Raw genomic sequence first — 22,488 nt, 5'->3', positions numbered from 1 at the left:
CCATAGAGCTGGGTTGGGGTGTTTTGGAAAGGATTCTTCTCTCCTTAAGCTCACATTGTTTATTTTTAAAATTACAGAAAAATATCAGGAGTTTCAAACAGAGAAAGGGCTGGGAGGACTGCAGAGTCTGAGAGAGCTTAAGGGAGGGCAGCCGGGGCACAGGCCGCTCAGGAAGCACCTGCAGAAGGTGAGCCAGGTGGCGGGAGGAAGGACAGAGGGACGGCCTGCAGGTCGACAGGGTCAGAAACCACTGGGGCGGGCCCCGAGGAGCCCCCTGGCTGGTTAGTCCTGACAGGGCTGGTGTGCTGGTTTCCTGCATCGGTCCTGGCGCTGCCGCCCACAGCAAAGCGTCCTGAGAGCCTGCGGGTGGCTTTCAGGCGGACGTCATCAGGGCTCATTGCTGGCATTTGTATGTGTGTGTGTGCGATGAAGGCAGTGCACATGCCCTGAGGTGTGCCTGCATTGCACACTTGTCCAGTGGCGCCGTGCTGGTTTACAACCTGCGATTACACCCCTCGCCGGGCTCTGAGGCAGGAGGCCCAGCTGCCCCGACACAGGTGTTGCCCTCGGCCGCCCAAGGTCTTGGGTGATCCGGAGCAGTTACCGCGGACGCCCGCACACAGAGCAGGACCTTCCGAGCGCTGGGCAGCCAGCGGGGCAGCTGCCCCTCGGTTCCCACTGCGGGGCGGCCAGGGCAGGACTCCTGAGCTCCTCTGACCCCTCTCCCTGCAGGGGCCGAGGATGACCTGACGCTGCGCGCAGCACTCTACGGCCTGCTCTTCCACTGCCATGCTGACCACGCCGACTGGGAGGGCGGCCTCAAGGTGCTGGACGAGGCTGTGCAGGTGCTGCCGCGGACGGCACACCGCCTGTGAGTGCTGCGCCACCCCCACCTTTCCCTGGAGCCCACCACCCCGCCCCACCCGGGGAACGCCCTCATACCCAAGGCCCCTCCCTGCCTGGGGGCTCCTTGTGCCCTGGACCCTTCCCCCTGATGCCTGGGGCCCCTCCCCACCAGGAGATGCCCCAACACTTGGGAACCCCTCCCTCTGACGCCTGGGGATCCCTCTTTGATGGGTGACCGCCCCACGCCCAGAGAACCTTTGCCCACCCAGGACCTTTCCCTGCCCAGGGACCCCCTTCTGAGGACCCCCTCACCCATCTGCACCCCTTCCCAGAGTGCCTACCCCCTGCAATCCCACAGTGCCTTCTCACACACTCCCATTTCCCCTGAGGACTTTATTTCCCCACTACGAGTTCAACACAAGAAAGTTGGGGATTTAAAACACAACACACAGGGGCTGGCCCTGTGGTGTAACAGTTAAGTGTGCACGCTCTGCTGCTGGCGGCTCGGGTTTGGATCCTGGGGGCGCACTGAGGCACTGCTTGTCAGGCCACGCTGTGGCGGCGTCCCATATAAAGTGGAGGAAGATGGGCACAGGTGTTAGCCCATGGCCGGTCTTCCTCAGCAAAAAAGGAGGAGGATTGGCATGGGTGTTAGCTCAGGGCTGATCTTCCTCACAAAAAAAAAACACAACACACACACACCTCATAATAAAATAAAAAAAAAATAAGAAAAATAAAACACAAAAACCCCAAGTAACTCAGGTTCCATTTTGTTTTACCTTTGTAAGAAGGAAAATGCCAAATACTTGCTTTGGATGCATTAGATACATTTAAAATTTTTATCATTCACTTCAAGCATTACTTTCTCTCTTTTGCTTTTATTTAGTTTGATTTTCAAGCACATGGTCATTGTGAAGGCCAAGCTTGGCCAGAATTTTACGATGGAGATACAGAAATTCAAGGACGAGAGTGAAGATTATGTGGCACACATGTGGCACCGCCTGGCCTTGAACTCCAAGAACGTCTTCGGAGAGCTGACCTGCTATCATAATGCAATTCATGTCTTACAGGTCTGCTCTGGGTCCCTCTGGGTGGCTATGAGTAAACTCCTCCCGTATAGAGGTGATCCCTCGAGGGAAGCTGCATGGGGAGGCGCCTGAAGGAGCCCTTGCTGTGTGGAGCAGCAGGACCCCCTCCTGGGAGGCGCGGCCCCATCTCCTTTGCTGACGAGTCAAAGGCAGCAGACGGACCCGTCTTCCATCACCCCCTTCCAGTATGGAGGGACGAGGTCCTTGTGTGTAGGGTCCGCGGGTGATCGTGTCGCTGCCTGGGGGCAGGGTGAGAGTGGGTGAGGCCCACCCAAGGAGGAGGAGCCCGAGGCCTGGACCAGGCTGTGGAGGCAGTGGGGCTCCGCAGCCTTCTGGAATTCGTGGGTCCTGGGGACATTCCTCACCCCCAAGAAGCCAAGACAGACATTCCTCTCAATGCTCCTGGAGTGAAGTAGGGTAGATCTGAGGGAGGGGGCACCTCAATTTGATGCAAGAGCATATAGAACTTGCCCAAGGACAAAGAAGGCCCCTAATCGTGGGACTGAAGATGTCCCAGACACACACCACAGCAGATATCTGAAAGGTTTTCTGTTAAGCAGGTTTCTCCCTCCTGGAGCAAATCCTGCCCTGGGATTTTTGGAGTGCTCCAGGGGCTGGGGTGTCTCTCGGGAAGGGGTTAACTGGGGGCTGGTCAGGAGGCCACTCTGGGTCCAAACCACAGGCTCTGCCACTTGCTGTGTGGTCAGCACCGAGGCCTGGGTTCCCAACAAGTGGCTGTGGGGTGCCCCTGCGCCTTGCTCCTGGGCCAAAAGCCAAGGCCTCCCTGGGCGATGGCTCCGCCAGGTTCGCTGGGACCAGGCAGTGTGGACTCCGCCTCCACCAGAGAGAGGCAGGTCACCTGGACAGAGCTGAGCCTGTCGGGCTCCCTTTGCAGTGATGACCTTGGAGAGGCTCTCTGTTCCTGCTGACCCCAAATCCCTTCCCGCCACTATTTCTTTTTTCTTAGGGGTAGGAGGCATTTTTTAGTAAATTCACGGAGTTATACAACCATCCCCACAAGCAATTTTAGAATATCTCATCACTCCCCAAAAACCTAAGTCTATTAGCACTCACTCCCCCTCCCTCCCACCACCAGCCCCAGAGAGCCACAAATCTCCTTCCTCTCCCTATGGGTTTGTCTGTTCTGGACATTTCACACAAATGGAATCAGATAAGATGTGGCCTTTGCGTCTGGCTTCTTGCACTGAACATAATGTTTCCAAAGTTCATCGTGTTGTAGCGTGTGTCAGTGCTTTGTCCCTTTTTATGGCTGAATGACATGCCATTGTGTGGAGGGACATCATTGTGTGGATGGATGTCATCATGTGGAGGGACATCATTGTGTGGTTGGATGTCATCGTGTGAATGACACCATTGTGTGGAGAGACGTCGTTGTGTGGAGAGACATCATTGTGTGGATGGACTTCACTGTGTGGATGGACATCATTATGTGGATAGACACCATTGTGTGGAGAGACATCGTTGTGTGGATGGACGTCATCGTGTGGATGGACGTCACCATGTGGATGGATGTCATCGTGTGGAGAGACGTCACTGTGTGGATGGACTTCACTGTGTGGATGGACACCATTGTGTGGAGAGATGTCATTGTTTGGATGGACCTCATTGTGTGGATGGACATCACCGTGTGGATGGATGTCATTGTGTGGATGGACATCATTGTGTGGAGAGATCTCGTGAGACATCCTTGTGTGTAATGGACACCATTGTGTGTATGGACACCATTGTGTGGAGAGACCTCATGAGACATCATTGTGTAGAGAGACGTCATTGTGTGGAGAGATGTCATTGTGTGGACACACACCATTGTGTGGAGAGAGATCATTGTGTGGATGGATACCATTGTATGGAGAGATGTCATTGTGTGGATGGACATTATCGTGTGGATGGACGTCATCGTGTGGATGGACACCATTGTGTGGAGAGACACCACTGTGTGGAGAGAGGTCATTGTGTGGAGAGATGTCATTATGTGGATGGACACCATTGTGTAGAGAGACGTCATCGTGTGGATGGACATCATCGTGTGGATGGACATCATCATGTGGATGGACACCATTGTATGGATGGACGTCATCGTGTGGATGGACACCATTGTGTGGAGAGATCTCATGAGACATCATTATGTGTATGGACACCATTGTGTGGATGGACATCATTGTGTGGAGAGACCTCATGAGACATCATTGTGTGGAGAGACATCATTGTGTGGATGGACACCATTGTGTGGAGAGACATCATCGTGTGGATGGATATCATCATGTGGATGGACGTCATCGTGTGGATGGACACCATTGTGTGGAGAGACACCACTGTGTGAAGAGACGTCATTGTGTGGATGGACATCATTATGTGGAGAGATCTCGTGAGACATCATTGTGTGTATGGACACCATTGTGTGTATGGACATCATTGTGTGGAGAGACCTCATGAGACATCATTGTGTGGAGAGACGTCATTGTGTGGAGAGACCTCCTGAGACATCATTGTGTGGAGAGACGTCATTGTGTGGATGGACATCATTGTGTGGAGAGACATTTTGTTGATGGGCATTTGTGGTGGTTCCCTTTTTTAGCTGTTGTGAATAATGCTCCTATAAGCATTTGTGTACAAGTTTTTGCACGGACATGTGTTTACGTATCTCTTGGGCATATACCTAGGAATGCAATTGGTGGGTCATATGGTAACTCTACACTTACCTATTTGAGGAACTGCAGGCTGTTTTCCACAGTGGCTACACCATTTTACATTCCTACCAGCAGTGCACCAGGGTTCCAATTTCTCCACATCGTCGCCAACACTCGTTATTATCTGACTTTTGGGTTCTAGCCATCCTACTGGGTGCAAAGTGCTATCTCATCGTGGTTTGACGTGCATTTCCCTAATGACTAATGCTGAGCTTCTTTTCGTGCATTTATTGGGCACATGTATATCTTCTTTGGAGAAATGTCTATTCAGATTCTTTCCCCATTTTTTAATTTGGTTGTTTGTCTTTTTATTCTTGAGTTGTAGGAGTTCATTATGTATTCTGGATACAAGTCCCTTATCAGATATATGATTTGTAAATATTTTCTCTCATTCTCTGGATTATCTTTTCAACCACTCTTTCACTTTCTTGATGATGTCATTTGTAGCATCAAAGTTTATCATTTTGAGGAAGTTCAATTTGTCTGTCTCTTCTTTTGTTGCTGGTACTTATGGTATTGTATGTGAGAAACCATCACGTAATCCAAGGTCGTGAAGATTCACTCCTAAGTTCTCTTCTAAGAGTTTCATAGTTTTAGCTCTTACATTTAGGTATGATTTGTTTTGAGTCAGTTTCTGTGTTTGGTGTGAGGCAGGGGTCCTACTCCATTCTTCAGCGTGTGGAAGCCCAGTTTTGCCAGCACCGTTTATTGAAAATATGATCATTCTCTCTCCAGCCCTCTAACGGGACTCTTGCTTCCACCACCCCTCTTGCACAGCTCTTTGTCAAAACCACCAACAACGTCCATGGTCATTCTGAGACCCCATCTTACCCTGCTTGATGGGGCATATGGCTGGCCCCTCTGCTCTGATAGACTTCCTTCACTTGGCTCCCAAGTTCCCCCGCCTCTCAAGGTCACTCCTCCTTCTCTTCTCCCCACCCTTAATGAGGGAGGAGAACCCAGGCTCAGGGCTTGGACCGCCCCCTTCCATGACCATCCCTCCCTGGTGACTTCAACCAGTGTCCGGGGTAAATCCCATCCCTGCGCTGACTTTCCTCACAACTAAGTCCCCAGCCCAGACTTCCCTCCACTGTAACCTCGCACGTGCCACTGCCTACTCCACACTCTATCTTACCGACGATTTAACCCAGCATACCCAAACTCCTGCTCCTGCGCGCCGTCCTTCTCCGTCCTGCCTTCCCCACCCTTGGATGGCAGCCCCGCGGGTGACCGCAGAGCCGTCCAGATCAAGCCTTGTGTACACACTTCCACGTGTGCTGGAGAAACACAAAGCTGAGGACGTGATGGCGGGGAGCCGCTTGAGGCTGGGCTGCCGAGGAGCCCTGCTCCAGAAGGCAGGAGGGACGTGCGGGGTCTGCAGGGGACTGGGTGGGGCAGGCGGGTGGGCGGGGTGTCCACAGGGAGAGCAGATTCAGAAGTGGTCTCGTAGGGTGAAAACAAACCCATTTCCTTCTAGAAAATGAAATAATAAAACCACTTCATGTTGTAGATCACATCTTCAGTACAGTTCTGGGGCAGGAATGGGAAGAGCAGAGTCTTTAACACCCTGTTTTGTTTAATCCCAAAGAAGCCCGAGAGTGAGTGGCAGAAAGTTGACTATATCATGGAATTCAGTGAGTGGCTGTATTACAAACAGTTTCCTATCGACGACGTGATCTTCCACCTGAAGTGGGCGATCGACATCCTGCTGATGATGAAACCTGCCAGGGACACACCTGAGCCGGCTGGTGAGGAGACATGGCCCGGGAGGGGGGAGGGGGGCCACCCACCACTGTTGTCTCCTGGACACAGATGTCCCTTCAACGGTCGTGTCGTCTCTCATTCAGAGAGTCGCTTCACGTACACAGTGCAGTGCCACCCCCACCAGGCAGCACCGCCTCCGCCCAGGAAGTTCCAAGTAGACTCCCCTCAGTGCCCGTGCTCAGGAAAGGGGTTAGGGGGACCTGCTCGCACCATTATCAGGTGGCACTAACAGGAAGGCCCAGCCTGTTCTGATAGACAAGATCAGGAGTCAGCCCCCAGGCCACTCCCAAGGCTGCAGGAGCAGGTGCAGGAACGCACCTCTGCACTGAGGGTGCTTCACACCCCACGCCAGAGCTCACCTCTCTGCCGTCCCTCAGTGCTCATCCCTGAGGTCGTGGAGGGATGGAGATGTGTTTGGTTTGGGCTGAGAGGTGAGGGTTTGCTGAGCTGGAGTGCTGGTGAGTAGAGGAGTCTGGGGCAGCCTCGCTGTTGCCAGAATTTCGGGGGGTTTGAAAACCACAGGCATCTGCCCAGAGCAGGTCTGGGTGCAGCCAGGGGTCACGGAGCTCCCTGGGAGATGCCCACGGGCAGCAGGGTTGAGACCCCGTCCTGGAGGGAGCAGCGTTTCGGAGTAAACCAGTCACCCTTCCTGTGGGAGAGTGGACGCAGGGCGCAGGGCACTAAGGGCTGCTCCAGAGGCCTCTGCTCGGCCAGGGTAGGGGCTGAGAGGTGACATGAGCCTGCTCTGTGGGGAGCGCAGACGTCGCCAGACCTGTCCACTCAATGTCCAGTGCCCGTCTGTATGAGTGCAGTCAGCCAGCTCAGACCAGCTCCATCACTTCCAACCCCGACGAGTAGACCCCAGAGCTGCAGGACACCAGCCAGGCACCCACCCTGGGCCTGGGACAGGCATCTCCTTGCAGGCCCAACTGTAGCCTGCAGCATCGCGGCAGGCTGGCATGTTGTCTCCCGGCCCGGGGAGAGGCCCTGGGACAGCCGTCTCTGAGGCCAGCTTGGCCCCTGCTCGGGTGGGCACCTCTTCTGGAAGGGGCTCGGCTGCCAGGACAGGCAGCAGGCATTGATTAGATCATTGCCCTCTGATGGGCCATGCAGGGCCACTGGGGGCCACCTGAGGGCCTGGGAGAGGGGCAGAGAGGAAATGGCTAAGGCCCACAGACACTGGTCCGGGCGTGCTCACAGCTGCGGTTGCCCCTGTCTTGCAGAGGAGCATGCACCCCCCGAGGCAGCCCCAGAGAGCCCACTGTCCGAGGACATGGGGACAGCCTCCTTGGAAAGGCTGCACAGCGTGCGGCAGTTGGAATCACTGGCCCGTGCCCACATCCTGCTGGCCCTGATGGTGTCCCAGAGCGCCACCAGCTACCAGGACTACTGCCTCATGGCCTACGCCTTCCTCAGGCGCATCTGGCAGGTGAGGCCACGACTGCCCTCCTGCACGGTCCTCAGCTCTGCGGGTTCAGAATCTGGGCTCGTGGATTAGCACCTCCAAAGACTGTCTGAAGACTCGAGATACGAGCAAATGTCTCTCCACTTGTTTCCCATCAGTGTTAAAAAAATCCCACTCTTGCCCCGCGGGCCTCCTGCTCTTGGAACTCCTCAGAGGAGGGCCCTCACCGCTCCTTCCACACCGGCCCCTCCTCCTCTCTGAAACCCACCCCAGCACCTTTGCCCAACCATCCCCAGAACCGCCTTACCAAGGTCACCCACGCCTCTTTGTGTGGAGTGCCCGGTCAGCCGAAGCTCGTGTCTTCCTGACCAGTGGCAGTCCTGGCATGGCAGATCCTGAACCACTCTGCCACTGGGCTTCCAGAACCTTCTGTGCTCCCCACAGCCTCCTTACTGCCCCCCTTCCCCACCACCTCCTCACAGGGGCCCCCCAGGGGCCCCTTGTTCTCAGGGATCTCCTACAAGCAGTACCCCCCAGCAGGACAGCGTCCATCAAGACAGGCCTTTCTTCTGAGGGCAAGTTTGTGCCCTGCCCTCAGTAATGTGCTGGAGAGAACAGGGCCGTCGCCATTCGGCAGCAGGAAGATCCTTGATCTTCAGCATGTCCCAGGCCACACCTCACACCCCCCACCACCTGCCACGTAACAGTTCTTTACGATTCTTTTAGGAGAACTGCTAAAAGTGATTCAAATATGTTCTTACTTAGACATTAAACTCACTCACTTTACGGAGCTGACAAGCCTCCGTAAGGGTCAGCGTGTCTGCCCCTCACCCCCACGCTCCCACTGGTACAGAGTCCTGGAGAGGATGCCCCGAGTGCAGAGGAGGGCTGGCCACCTCACAGGCTTGGCCACAGTGGACAAGTGGACACGAGGCTGCCACTCTGAGCCTTAGGATCACCAGCTCCCTCAGGTCTGAGCCTGCAGGAGGAAGGTGGGGACGTGCGTCCGTTCTCGTTGCAAATTTGGATTTCGTTTTTCCCAGGTTTCTTTATTAACAGCAGGAAAGTCCATTTCAGAAAGTAAAATTCCAGCAGCAGCTAGTTCGCGTTTGTTGTTGACTAAAAGGGAGCAGGAGCAGGAGAGGAGCAACGACAAGGACGCGGAGAAGGGCAGAGAGCAGAAGCAGGTAGCCAACTCGGCCCAAGTGTGCAGGCCACTCTGGGCAGCCCCCGCGGCGGGTGGTTGCAGAGGCAAGACAGTGGAGTGCGAGGGCCGCAGAGGGGCCACAGCCCGACATGGGGCCTGGTGAACGCTGTGCTTCAGCTCTCTCTCCTGTAAAGTGGAGGCAGTGATCGCACCACACCCCAGGGTTGTTGGGAGAGAAACACAGGGATGTCTGGCTGCTCCCCCTGGTTATCTCATGCTGAGCAAGTCACCAGACAGACACCTTTGCACAGTCACTCTGTGCAGGCAGACCTGGGCCCTGGGGTGCGGGGCGGGGCGGGCAGCTCTCAGGGCATGAGAAACAGCTTCTGCATCACGTGGGGCCCTGTACCGCACATCAGACCTTTCACCCTGAAGTCCCTGCGTGTCCACGTGGCTGTGCGCACTGCAGCCCGTCTGACAGTGGTCCTGTCTGCACAGCCCCCGGAGCTGGGACTCACACCTGGGCTCCGGCTCGAAGTCCTCCTGAGCACGGGATGTGTGGGTGGGGAGGGCCGCAAGCCTGGGGCACCCCCAGGTAGACTCTGGCTGTGCGAGGGGCAGAAAGCGTCCGTTTGCACTCTCTTGGAAGCGATGTCAGAGCGTGGTTTGGAGGTAGAACTGGACGTGGTTCTGGTGTGGCTGCAGCCAGGCTGGGATGGTAGGGCGGCGGCCCTGAGCCACGGGGCTACGGGGAGAGCGCAGATCTGCACTGCACATGGTCTCCAGAGGCGCTGCCTTCTCAAGGCTCACGACCTGTCTACTCAGCTGTGCCACCTGGGCGTATGTTTTCAGCTCCATTTTTTAAAGCAAATCCCGTGTTTCTGCCTTACAGTGTCAAACCCCAGTTCCTAGGAAACAACCTGAAGATTTACCAGCAAGCATAGAAGAATGGGCTTCCTATTCTTGCCCTGAAGAAGTGATATCTGTATTTAAACAAGATAAAAGCGACTTTACAATTAACACATCAAGTATCCAGAAACCGGTAAGTTGACTTAAAGAGTGTCCCAGGCCTTGGAAATACACTGGCAAGCCTGCATTCCGCATCTCCATGACTTGTAGCTCCAGCCAACGTCTTCTGTTATGAAATATGCCCAGAAAGAGAAGTACAGAAACAGGCGTTTACTTAGTGACTTGTTAAGAAGGGAACAGGTGTCAGCACCCAGGTCAAGGCGCAGAGCACCATTGGCCCAGGGCTCCCCACAGCCCCTGCCCGGCCCCCACTCTTTCCCAGACAACTGCCACCATCCGTGGGCAACACTTCCTTCTTTTCCTCACGCATTCACCACCCAGTAACACCCCTAAACATGAAAATTAGTCGTCCTGTGGCTGCCATAACAAGTTACCACAAATCAGGTGGTTTAAGCAGCAGAAGTGTGTTCTCCCGCAGTTCTGGAGGCCACACATCCAGAATCAGTAGCACTGGGCAGAAATCAGGGTGTCAGCAGAGCCACGTTCCCTCTGGAGGCTCCGGGGGATCGTTCCTGCCCTTCTAGCTCCTGGTGGTCCCAGGGGTCCCTGGGTTTGTGGCTGCCTCACCCCAATCCCGGCCTCCATCTTCACGTGGCTTCTCCTTTGTGTCTGTGTCACGTCTCCCTCTGCCTCCCTCTTATAAGGACCCATGTGATTACATTTAGGGCATAAGCATGATCTCCCCGTCTCAGATCTTTATCTTTTTGTGTGTGTGTGTGTGAGGAAGATCAGCCCTGTGCTAACATCTGCCAGTCCTCCTCTTTTTGCTGAGGAAGACTGGCCCTGGCCTAACATCTGTGCCCATCTTCCTCCACTTTATATGCGACACCTCCACAGCATGGCTTGCCAAGCGGTGCATCGGTGCGCGCCCAGGATCTGAACCAGCGAACCCCAGGCTGCCGCAGCAGAGCATGCGCACTTAACCACTTGTGCCACCAGGCCAGCCCCTCAGATCTTTATCTTAACCACCCCTGGAAAGTCCTTTTTTGCCATGTAAGGTCAGACGCACAGGTTCCCAGGGTTAGCACCTGAGGACGTTGAGGGCCATTATTTAGCTCACTACATTCGGCCTATTTTTCTATGCTTTATAAAAATGGAATCATTCCATATGTAATCTTTGGTGTTGGCTTCTTTCATTCAGTCATGTTTGTGGGACTCCTCCATGCTCATTTGTGTCTCTATAGTTTGTTCTCGTTCATGGCTGTAGAGTATTCTGTGACTTGGCTGGACCACAATCTTTTTGTCCATTCAGCTACTGATGGTCATTGGGGCTGTGTCTGGTCGTGGCTGTTACAAAGGAAGCTGCTGTGGGCATTCACGTACACGTGTCTCTGTGCCCACGTGTCTCTGTGCCCACACGCCCACGTGTCTGGAGCACATACCCAGCAGCAGAATTTCTGGATCACACAGCTTGTGTATCTTCAGCCACAGAGTATATTGCCAAATTGCCTTTGAAAGTGATGGTGCCAGCTACATGCCACCCTCAGGGGCAAGAGTTCCCATTGCCCTACCCTTGCCAGCCCAGCGTGGCTCACCTGCTTAACTTTGTTGGTGGACGTGTGGCAGCATCTCGCTGTGTCTTAATTGGACACTCCCTGGTTAAGGCAAGGGAGGAGACCTTTCAGTGCCTGTTGGCCACTTGGGTGTCCTCTTCTGTGATGTGCCTGTCCTGTCCACTGCCCACAGTCTATTCAGCTTTCTGTCTTTTCCTTGTTGATTGGAAGGAATTCTTTATCTATTCTGGAAAAAGCAGTTTGACAGTTCACAGACAGCAGATCACTGTCCACTCTGTGCCTTGGCTTTTTTGAGGTCTCGTGAATAGAGATTTCTAGTTTTAATGCAATAAAAATTATTAATCTTTTTCTTTGTGAGTAGTGCTTTTTTGTGTCCTGTTTAAAAGAAAAGTTTCTCTTCTCAAAGGTCATGTAGATATTCTCTTACAATATTTTTCCAAAACCTTCATAGTTTTACATGTCAGATTTAGATCTACAATCCACCTGAAATTGGTTTGTGTGTGGTGTGAGGTGAGGGATCCAGCTTCAAATTTTTAAATCTGGATATCTGAATGTTCTAACACCATTTATTGAAAAATCATTTGCCCACCTTCTTTGCATCACATTTGTCGTGAATCAAGTGTCCACACGTGCACCACCATCTCACTGTCTCGATTATGACCTTCATAACTTTGAATGTTAGGTGGAGAACGTCCCCTCACCTGACTCTTCATGACGACTTGGGAGGTCCTCTCCATTTTCCATTGAACTTCCATGTGTATTTTAGAATCAGCTTGTCAGACTCCATTTAAAACCCTGGTGGAGTTTTGGTTGTGATTGAATTGAATGCCTAGAATCCTTAAGTGTTTGGAGGAATTCCCTGGTGAAGCCTCTGGGCCTAGGTCTTCTATTTGGGAAGATTTTAAATTATGGATCCAATTTATTTAATAGTTATAGAACTCTTCAGATTTTCTGTTTCTTCTTGTAATAATTTTGGTGGGTTTTGTTTTTCTAGGATGTTTCCATTTAATATAAAATTTCAAATTTATTGGCATAATGTTGTTCTTAATATCCTTTAATGATCTTTATGGTCTGTAGGATCCATAGAGATCTTGTGGCTCCCCACCTCTCTTTCTTGATCAGCCTAACCAGGAGTTATCAATTATTAGTCTCTCAAAGAACCACACGCTTTCCAGGTCACCTGAATGGCACTGGGCGTGGATGTAGTCCCTGAGAGGGCTGCTCTACTTCTAGATTGCCCTTAATCCTAAGGTGCAGCCTTTCGGGGACCCGACTTGGGTATTTAGCTTTGGGTGGGCTCTCAACTCTAGTTTTTTGGCTCCACCCTGCAAAGAAAAAATCAGAAGCACCATTCAGCATCTCAGCTGCCTCTTCAAATCAGCAGACACCCCCCAGGACAAATGTACCCCAGTATGCCAGGTTCACTTCTCTGGATATCCATCTTTTTCCAGGTCTTGGTCCAGTAATTTTTCCCAGCATTATTCATTTTTCAATGCTTTTAAGCAGATTTTTAAAATAGTTCATCCAACTTTTCTAATTTTCCACTGAAGAGTTACTGTTTTATCAAACTTAGTCCAACATTATAAGAATTATTAGTTCTTCTCTATCTATATTAGATTTTAAAGCAGTTGTATGTGCACATAAAAAAAATTCTGCTTTTAAGGGACCAGTAGTTTTTAGTGGAAAAAATAAAACAAAAACATTAATTTGAATAAATACATGAATGGATTGTTTCTCGTGAGGATCTTTAGCTGTGCTTGGGTGCTGAAGATTATAGGGAATTTCACATGACTAAATGAAAGCTGTTGAAGGCGAGAAGGAAGAGAGCACATCATTCATTCATTCATTGATTCATTCAACAAACATTTGTTGAACATCTACTGTGTGCTAGGCACTGTGAAGGACCGAGTTCTTTAAAGAAAGAGCTGATGAGCTAGTGGCCTCACCTTCCTCCCTCTCTGACCTTACATGTTTGTTGTGTATTTATGTAGACGTACAGTTTATATTATCTGGACCACTTGGTCAAGGCCCTGCAGAAGATGTCCCTTTATGAGCTCACAATCCCAGTCCTACAGTTGGGTGTACTAATTGCAGCCTCTGTGGTAGAAAGCAAGAGCCTCCAAGATCTCTACCACCTTCGGTTGGTATACCTGTTTTATTTTCGGGGAAACTGGGAAACGTTTAAGCAGCTACAGTGCAAATTTCCCTAAAGCAATATAAAAACAAACAGCATTTTAAAATATTAATTCTGTAAATAATAAAGTCCCTAAGATTTGTAAAGCCAAATAAATCAAAATACTTGAACATAAAAATAGTATTTTTATTTTAAAATTTCTACCTAGTCCTTAAGAGAATATCATTGTTCTAAGGAAACACACACTATTAGAATAAAGGGGCATTGTGTCTTCAACTTACTCTCAAATACTCCAGAAGAAAAGAAAATAGGGAGAGAGAGAGAGGAAGAGAGAAAGGAGGGAGGAGGGGGAGAGGGAGCAGGAGAGCCAGCGTGGGGAAGCGTCCGGCCAGGGAATCGGCAAGGATGGGCGGTGATTCTGTGTAGTGTTCGTGCAACTTTTCTGTAAGCGCGAAAGCACTTCAGATAAAGTCATTTTACACAAGAATCACAGCAGGGCTTCTCTGCCTGAGCTGTGATGGGCAGTCAGAGCCCCCGCTGTGCCTTCTCTTTCCCTAGAGGAGACCCTGACCCCACAAACACAAATACATACTGGGTGAAACATATGAATGAGTGTTAAAAGTTTTTCCACCTGAAATTTGATGGAGCCACCTGTTATTTTTCCCTAATAATTTTGCTTAGCTTTAAAGATTGTTGAAAATATCATCAAATTATCCATTTCTATTTTCGTTTACCCATTTTTATCAAGTACACTAAGGCCAGCACAGCCTGAGTGATCGCTGCGCCTGTGTGACAGTGTTGACCCTCCTTCTCGCCCCAGACTTGCCCTGGTTTGTTCCGAGTTGAAGCTGCGAGAAGCAGCCGCTTACCATGAAGAAGTGGTCGGGCAGACGTACCTCGGAGAAACGGAGCAGGCCAGGTGTGTTCAGGGACCCGTGGTGCGTCCTCCTGGCTGCTGACTCTCCTCAGCGACACAAGTTTACCTGTAAAGAAGGAAGGACTTGGTCAATCTGGCCCTTCCAACTCTCGGCCGTGTCCCCTCCAAGCCCCAGGCCCCCATCTCTCCTACGACCCGACAGTGGGGTGTCGGGAGGACCCTTGGCCCCGGGGGGCACGGGGCAGTGCCTGAGGTGCAGTTTATCACTTACGACCCCTCCTGTGTGCTGGCGTCTCCCGGGCTGGGGCCGTGCAAGTGGAGGGAGATGGAGGACCGAGAACTTGCAGGGGTCCGGGTGGCGCAGCCACAGCGAGGGAAGCGGGCATACTGAAGCCACGCAGGGAAGGCGGATCGACAGGCGGCAGGAGCCCTGCGGGCGCCTCGGTTGGTGCCGGAGCCTAGCAGGGAAGGCTGCCTTTCCAGACAGGGGAGAGTTCTGCCCTGGAGTCTGAGATACGTACTGATGTCAGGATGTCACGTTAGTAGCTGGGTGCACGAGTCTGGAGTTGGAAGAGAGAAAGGCCTAGAAACATGAATTTGGGAGTCATTTGCTGGTAAATCACGAGATTTTTTTTAATCTTTGTAAACAGTGAGTGAATAGTGGCTTCTTATAGCTTTTTTAATTTGTGTTTCTTTGATTATGAGTGAAATTGAACATTTTCAGGTATTTCTTGGCTGTTGTATTTCTTCCTTGACATATTGCCTATTTTACTTACATTAGCTGCAGAAAAGAAATTTCCTTGAGAAAGGAGAAAAATAAGGAATCGCTATTAGAAGAGAGTCTGCCAGCACTGAATGAGCCCGTAACTCCAGTCCAGCAAGGGGAGATGAAGCCCCTCATAGCAAAGGATAAGGTACCCCACTCTGCCAGAGGCACGTTGAGTCCTAGCCCGGGGGGTGTGACGGGGCTGCAGCTCCAGCCAGTCAGCCAGGACTTGTCTTGACTGCGTGCTGGGTCCAAACCCTTGTGCTGGGAAATCCAGGGACTGAGCAGATGGGTCCCCTCCCTGTGGGGCCCTGGGATTCCCCTGGAGGACGAGGCTGCAAGCCGTCATAGAACAGGCCTGCGCAGCACTTCGGGGAGGATGGGCTGGAGGAGCACAGACAGGTCCCCAAGGAGAGACCATGTCGCCCAGAAGGGCAGGCCCAGCAGGTCTGACCCGTGACCGGCTCTCCCTGACACGGGCTCACCTCGTATGGGCTTGCCCATAAAGGAAAGTAACCGTCCCACTCCCTGCTCTGAAGTCCCAGAACACCTGTCACCATGGGACCCATTTGTGACCCAAAGTCAGCACCCTGGGAGGTCTGGTAGGAAAACACCAGGACCCCAGAGTACACAGCTTCTCATGCAGGCCTGGCTCAGCCTGTGACCCGCACCAGGCCACAGAGAGTCCCGCGTGTGGCACACTGAGTTGCAAGAGCTCAGGGAGCCGTTAGGTGCTGATCAGGGTGCTGCCTGGTACGGGAAGAGGGTGAGGAGGGGGAGCCGGGGCGGGGTTGGGGGAACACTGAGTACAGAGCCCGGGAGCCAGCTCTGACGTGGCTGGTGGTGGGCTTGGGTGGGTGTGAGGTGTAGAGAAGACACAGGTGTCCCAGGAGGGAAACCTCACAGAGGCACAGGGCCTGGTGGGAAACCGGACCGACAGCACAGCCTCCTGCACCGACACAGGCTCCTGGGGACACCCCTGCCTCCCTGCCGTGGAGCCGCTGGCATAGACATCAGAGGCGGAGGCAGTGCAGGCCTGCCATGTCTTTCAGATTTTGAAGATAAACGGAGAGGCCGGTAGAGGCCTGGAAGGAACATCCTTTCCCCAGTTGTGGACCCTCAAAGCGGAGGTTCTCCTTGAGATGGACCTGTACCAGCCTGCGAGACTGCTCCTGTCGGAGGCGTACCTGGCCTTCCAGGTGAGGGGCCACGCTTGCCCAGGCCATCAGGGCCCGTGGGGCCTCCTCGCCATCAGAAGCAGCCCCCCCACCCACACACACAGCTGAGACTGCTTCAGCTGGGAAACGGGCCTGTCTGTTCTGAAGCTTGTGTTGTGTCTTTCGGTTCTAGAACATCCATTTGGTTCTCTTTTTAGATCCGACTCTGTATGGAAGGCCTGTCTCTCATGTCCTTTGTCCATCTTTTCCTCTATTTTCTTGAACTCGTTACTCAGAGTTTGTTCAAGCCCCTGTTCCTGATGACTGCTGTGGGTTTGTTTGTAGCACCTCTTTCTTCTCTTCACTGTGGGGGTTCTGTTCTGTTTCCTAGCAGGCCTGTCAATGTGCACTTTCTGGTGTTGTGTGTGGGGATGAGAACCTGGAGAGGCTTGGTGGCTGCTTCTTCCAGAGAGCGTCAGTCTTGTTCTCAAAGGCAGATGGTGCCCCAGGGCCCCCGTCCTGTGAGTTTTATTCTCATTCTTGGGGTGCGGGCCTTGCAGGTGTCTGTGGCCTCTCCAGGGGCTCATTGACAGCCTAGGGTTGACTGTGCTCTCTTGGAATGGCTTGCCTTCCAGCCTGGCTGCTCAAATCTTAGCTCGGCTCCTTAGCTCCCTGCTGCTGCCATCTGCTGGGTTTCTTGGACCTGCTCTGCCTCAGAGCACGGATCTTTGGGCCCTCCCCGTGGCGCCCCCCACCCTGGGATTGGCCCTTCCAGTGCCAAGACCTGGAATCCCCAAGCTCCAGCCTGCTCTTCCCAGCTGGGCTGTTGCTCTCCTCGCGGGCTCTGTCCCCGCAAGGATGGACGCCCTCGGGAAAAATCCAGGATGAAGTGGAGCCACCCGTGTGTGCGTCACTCCTCCACAAGGTCGTAGCTCCCCCGCTTCTGCCAGTGTCAGCTGCTCCCCAAAGCCTGTAGACAGGTGGTCTGTCTCCGTCCAGCATTCAGGACTGCATCCACTGGGAGGGTGAGGCAAAGCTACAGACCAGACAGGCTGCCACTTGTTTTGAAGAAGAACTCCAGAGAGAGAAAGGTCCCTAAGAAGGGTATAAAAGTGCACCTCGGGAGGTTCAGGTCTCTGTTTCAGGCAGTGGGGACAGGTGTGTGCGGGTCTGCCAGTGAGGATGGTGTGTGCAGACCAGACTCAAGAGGGAGCACGGCCCGGGGAAGGGACCGAGAAGGCTGTGCCAGCTGATGAAGGGAGCGCAGACAGGGTGGGACCCGGGGTGGGGCAGCACTCTGCTGGCGACGGGCTCTTCTGAGACCAGAGGAGGAGGACCACAGGCCTCTAGGAGCTGTAGGGGCGAGAGCCACAGGGGTGGATGGGGACCCACCCTTCTGACCCCGGAGGCTGAAGGCAGTGGGAGGTTGTGAGCTGATGCTGGTTTGTAACAGAAGTTCTTGGCTTTATCAAACCCACCCTCTTGCCACGATCTGGTCTCCGAGCCTGTGCCTGTGCGTCCTTAACCTTCCCCATCAGTCTGCCATCCAGCCCCGTAAAAGGGTTGTCCATGCTGTCCTCACGTCCACCCAGCCACCATCCCGCCCCTCCTGGACCTTCTCTCGCATGGTCAGGACCGGTCTCCTTGGCAGCCTGCCCACAGGCACCTTCTCTCCCTGCCATCCACCACCCCCAACCTCCCTGGTTCTCTTTCCCTCTCAGGGCTGTTCTGTCTCAGCATCTTCCCCTCGTCCACACCCCTGAATCCCCCACCCCACATCTGCAAGTCTCAGGTTCTGCCCCCCTCGGTTCTCTCCCTGGGGTCAAAGCACTCAGACCCTGGTGACGTCTCCCCTGGGGTGTCTGCAGGGACTGGCCCCTGTGTCCGTCCACTCCTCAGGAGGCAGCTGTGCCTGCACCCACACAGAGTTCCCACAGCAACCCTCTGTCAGCCTCTTCCCTCTGGCTCCACCCGCCAGACCCCAGCACTGTCCCTGACACGTGTCTAGCCTCCATGCCCACCTACTCTCTCGGTGTCCACCTCCGCTACCCCCACCCTGGCCACTGTCCCATTACAGCCACTCCCAAGCCTGCACTTGCCTGCCAAGGCCCTGGCTCTTGGGATGAGAAATCCCAGGCCCACCAGGTCCCCCACTTCAGCCTCTGTGGGTCACATGCTGGCCGCTCTCTCTGGGCCCAGCCACCCTGGACTGCTGTTCTTCCTGCTTCAAAGTCCTGGGTCCTCCTGCCAGGGCTCGGTCCAGAAGCCAGCAATTTCTCTCACCTCACCCCACCTGCAGGCCGCCTCTTACCGTGTGCAATGAATGGGGCATGAGGGCAGCCCTGGCCAGCTAGCACGGAGAAGGCCTAGTAGATGCGGACGCTCGGCCCGGTCACCAGACCTGCCTCTCGCCCTGGTCCAGCATCTGGAGGGGCGCTCCTAGCCCTGGGCCAGCACCCTGAGAGGGCACTGCAGCCTGCTGCTGAAGAGAGGGGGCTTTTCAGGACTGTTAGCACGTTCTGGAACCCTGGAAGTAGGTTTTAACACATGCAGAGGAGTCAAGCTCACCCCCATGCTCTGAGGGCAAATGTGGGGCCTCCTCCTTCAGTTGTCAGAGAAGCTGAGTGGACGGTGGGTGTGGAAAGGCTTGATGCCTAGAGCTGCTCACGCTCTCTCTCTTCTCTTCTCTTCTTTCTCTCCCTCCTTCTCTGTCTGTCTCTGTCTCTGTCTCTCTCTCCCTGTCTCTGTGTCTCTATCTCTTTGTCTTTCTGTCTCTCTCTCTCCCCTCACCTCCTCCCCATCCTGTCTCCACGTGAGTATCTTTTTTAGGAGCTTGAGGATCCTTGTGCAGAATCAAGATGCCTGCACCTTCTAGCACAGTTGGCAAACAAGGAGAAGAACTACGGACAAGCTAGGAAGATGATTGAGAAGGCTCAGCTCCTGGGAGGAAGTGAGGAGTTTTGGTACAGTTCAACCCTGACTCTGGCAGATACACTCTTGTCCGTGGAAAGTGAAGGAAGAGAAGTGGTGGTAAGGAGCAGCAGGCGCCCTGGGCCTCGTCTGGGCATGGTCGGCATGCCCGGTGGGAAAGGGGCCTGTGGGCTGGGCCGGCGGCCAGCAGAGCGACACACTGACACCAAGGCCGTGTCTTCCTCAGGTCTGCCAACTGTTTCAAAAACTCATAGGTGCCTTCAAGGTTCTCAAGAAAGAAAGACCTAACCGAACACCTATATTGGAATTTATGACCACAGACCTAGAAGCCAGGTAATGTTTTGTAAGAGAAATGGTTAATTAACATGAAAGTGTGGTTAACTTTTTCTATCATCAGTTTTCATGCCATATGTCAAACCTATGAAGTTCACAGACTCACATATCGAGGGCCGTATACCAACACCCAGCTCTAGAAAACTCCAGAGTGTCCTGTCATTCCTTCAGACCTTCTCTGAGAAACAGAGCCTTCTGTCCCCGTGTCCCATCCCCTCTCAGGAAGGGGGCCTCGACCTTGGCCCGTGGGCTCCTGGAGGCAGTGTCTCTTCCTTTCCAATGAACTTTTTTCTTGCAACAGGTCTGCAGGCAGCCTTGTTTTGTTCCTGAATTCTCAGGGAATCTTCTCAGTTCCCGTTAAGCCTGAGGTAGCTTTCCATGGTCACCTCTGGGGTTGAGGGACAGGCACCGCCTGGCCGGTGAGCTGTGGGGGGCCCTCCCCTTCTCCCACAATCACTGTTGCACTGGGTCTCCCCAGGCTGTCCCGGTCTTTATTCTCTGCTCTGCTGGTTGTCTGAGCCACGTGAGACGGGACCAGAGCTCTCATGTCCGGTCCACGGGAGATAGCAGCAGGGACTCCTCTATCCTGCTATCCCACTATCTCCACTATCCCAGGACAGGGAGGCAGCAGGTGTTTTAGGGACAGAACTTCAGAGAGTATTACTGTTTCCTCTATGATTATCCATCTTTCAGAGTTTTAGCGTATTTTTGAGCCAAATTTCCAGTAGTTTGTATTCTCCTAGAAAATTGTTTCCTCTAGATGTCCGGCTGTGTCAGTGTAAACGTTCGCAGCCTCTTTTCTTGTGACCTTTCCAAGTCTTCGCCTTAGGTCTGTCCCGCCCCTTGTCATCTGATTGTACCATCTCTCTTCTCCTAAATCAGAATTAGAGTTTCCAACCTGAATGACCTTTTCAAAGAAGCAGCTTTGGCCCTATTGACCAAAGCAGCAGGGACTGAGTCTTTTTACTTTTTTAGCTTTCTGCTTCGTCCTAGTTCAGCTCTTCTTTCTGTGTTGGTGAGGGGCCTGCTCGTGGCTGTTGTTTCCACTTCTCGGGTGGATCACTTAGTCCAGCCGCTTTCTGTCTCCTCCTCAGTGAACGCGCCTCTGGACTCCACGGGGCAGCACCCCCAGGCTTCCACGTGGGTTTGCTTTTCTGCTCAGGATCATTTAGGAGAGTGGCTTTGAATTTCCACGTGGACGTAATGCCTGGCGTAGGGGTTGTTACTTTCTAATTTTGTTCATTGTGATTGAAGAATGTGGCCTGCACGGTTTCTGGATGAAAGCTAGAGGTGCTGGCGGTAGCCACACGGGTGGTTGGTGTTGGCCTAGAGCTTCTGACCTATCAGAAGCCACCAGCCAGCCTGGGCGTGTGCTCAGCCACATCTGAAGAGGATTCCACCTGCAGGTGTGTGAGCCTCCGCGTGAAGGCCGCCCAGGAGCCAGTGGAGGGCGAACCTTCTGAGCACTTGCTTCTGCTGGACAGAATGGATGCCTGCTTGTTGGAAATTGAGAAGAAGTTTATCAGCTGTGGCTACCAGGAGAACTGTGTGGATGTAAAGCTGGAGCGCGCAAAGATGAAGAGGTGTGTGGCCTTGCTGCGGCCTCTTCCTGCGATGAGCGCTGTCCCCCTGGAGGCCGCACGGGGCAGGGGCAGGGCCAGGGCCAGCGCGCCATGTGCTCAGTGACAGTCCCTGCACGCAGCCCCTCCCCAGGCCCGTCTCACCTTCTCCCCTCAATACTCCCTCTCCACTGCCACTTCCCCCACCTCCTGACCACATGCCCAGCCTTCCTCAGGGGCAAACTCCCATCAGCCCCTGACACGGCCTCCTCCTGGCCTCCGCCTGTTGTCCCCCACTCCCTCCGGGACACCCACACACCCCACACCTGTTCACACTGGCTCTGGTCTCAGGAGGTGGCCCCAGGCGCTGTCCCCCAGGAGGGCTCTGTCACCTCCCTCACATGACCTCTCGGAGGCCCCACTCTCGCCCAGGGCAGGGGCTGGCCTGACTCCCTCAGTTCCAGGCTCCTCCTGCCCACCACCCTCCGCAGAGGGAAGAGAGCGAAGCAAAGCCTCAGTAAACACTCCCCTCTCCCACCTCCCCACCCTCCACCCCGCCCGGGGCTACCACATGCTTGGTGTACACGCAGGGTTTCAAAACACAGCAGGCAAGTCACGTGAAAGGTATTAAAAACAGCCTTTGTGAGGGAAAAGGAAACCTGGACACCTGTGCAATCTAACCGTAATTATATTATTATTATAGAAGCAATGATGGTCATTGTAGAACTTTGAGAAATGCAGAAAAGCACAAGCAGGAAAATGAGGTGATCAAACCAGCACAATGAACACTGGTTTTGTTCATCGGATCTGTTAGGCACAGATTTAATTTTTTATAAAAATAGTGTAGTGTGCATACTTATTTTTGTGTTAAGATGTATTGAGAATATCTTTATATGTAAAACACCTAATGATAAAATTTTAAGCACTGATAGAAAATGCAGTGTAGTTACACAGAGGTTACATACTATACGGTGTTAGCCCTGATGAGGTAACACTGGTATTTCTGTTCTAAGTTCCGCTCTTCCGTCTCGTGAAGGTTGTGTGCCGAAAATGAGAAAGATGAAGAGCGGAAGACGGCGTATTACTTGGCAGCGTACGGCTTGGTCCAGAGAGCCGTGGCTGAAGAAGAAGAGAGATTTCGCAGGATTCAGGGCTTACTGTCCCTTCAAGGTGTAAGTGTGTCCCGCGTCCCTGGGTGCATGCCTGGTCACTCCCTCGTGCCTGGGTCAT

The 22,488-nt window shown here is 53.2% G+C and overlaps 1 protein-coding gene across 1 annotated transcript in view; it reads left to right on the top strand.

Annotated features, from left to right (window-relative positions):
* Positions 1 to 22,488, top strand: part of CFAP46 (cilia and flagella associated protein 46) — a 130,522-nt gene that overhangs the window by 74,658 nt on the left and 33,376 nt on the right. The window contains 14 exon segments of the mRNA XM_087433025.1: positions 733 to 871; positions 1,733 to 1,916; positions 6,231 to 6,390; positions 7,630 to 7,835; positions 8,855 to 8,998; positions 9,851 to 10,000; positions 13,493 to 13,641; positions 14,456 to 14,554; positions 15,294 to 15,426; positions 16,331 to 16,477; positions 19,265 to 19,465; positions 19,593 to 19,699; positions 21,106 to 21,282; positions 22,295 to 22,430. Coding sequence (XP_087289151.1) covers positions 733 to 871; positions 1,733 to 1,916; positions 6,231 to 6,390; positions 7,630 to 7,835; positions 8,855 to 8,998; positions 9,851 to 10,000; positions 13,493 to 13,641; positions 14,456 to 14,554; positions 15,294 to 15,426; positions 16,331 to 16,477; positions 19,265 to 19,465; positions 19,593 to 19,699; positions 21,106 to 21,282; positions 22,295 to 22,430 — 2,132 coding nt within the window.

The sequence above is a fragment of the Ceratotherium simum genome, chromosome 6 (genome assembly GCF_057802395.1).
Source record: "Ceratotherium simum simum isolate JZ-2026a chromosome 6, ASM5780239v1, whole genome shotgun sequence".
Classification (NCBI taxonomy): domain Eukaryota; kingdom Metazoa; phylum Chordata; class Mammalia; order Perissodactyla; family Rhinocerotidae; genus Ceratotherium; species Ceratotherium simum.
The sequence above is the reverse complement of the archived record's forward strand: the minus strand, read 5'-3'. Positions and strand labels throughout refer to the sequence as shown.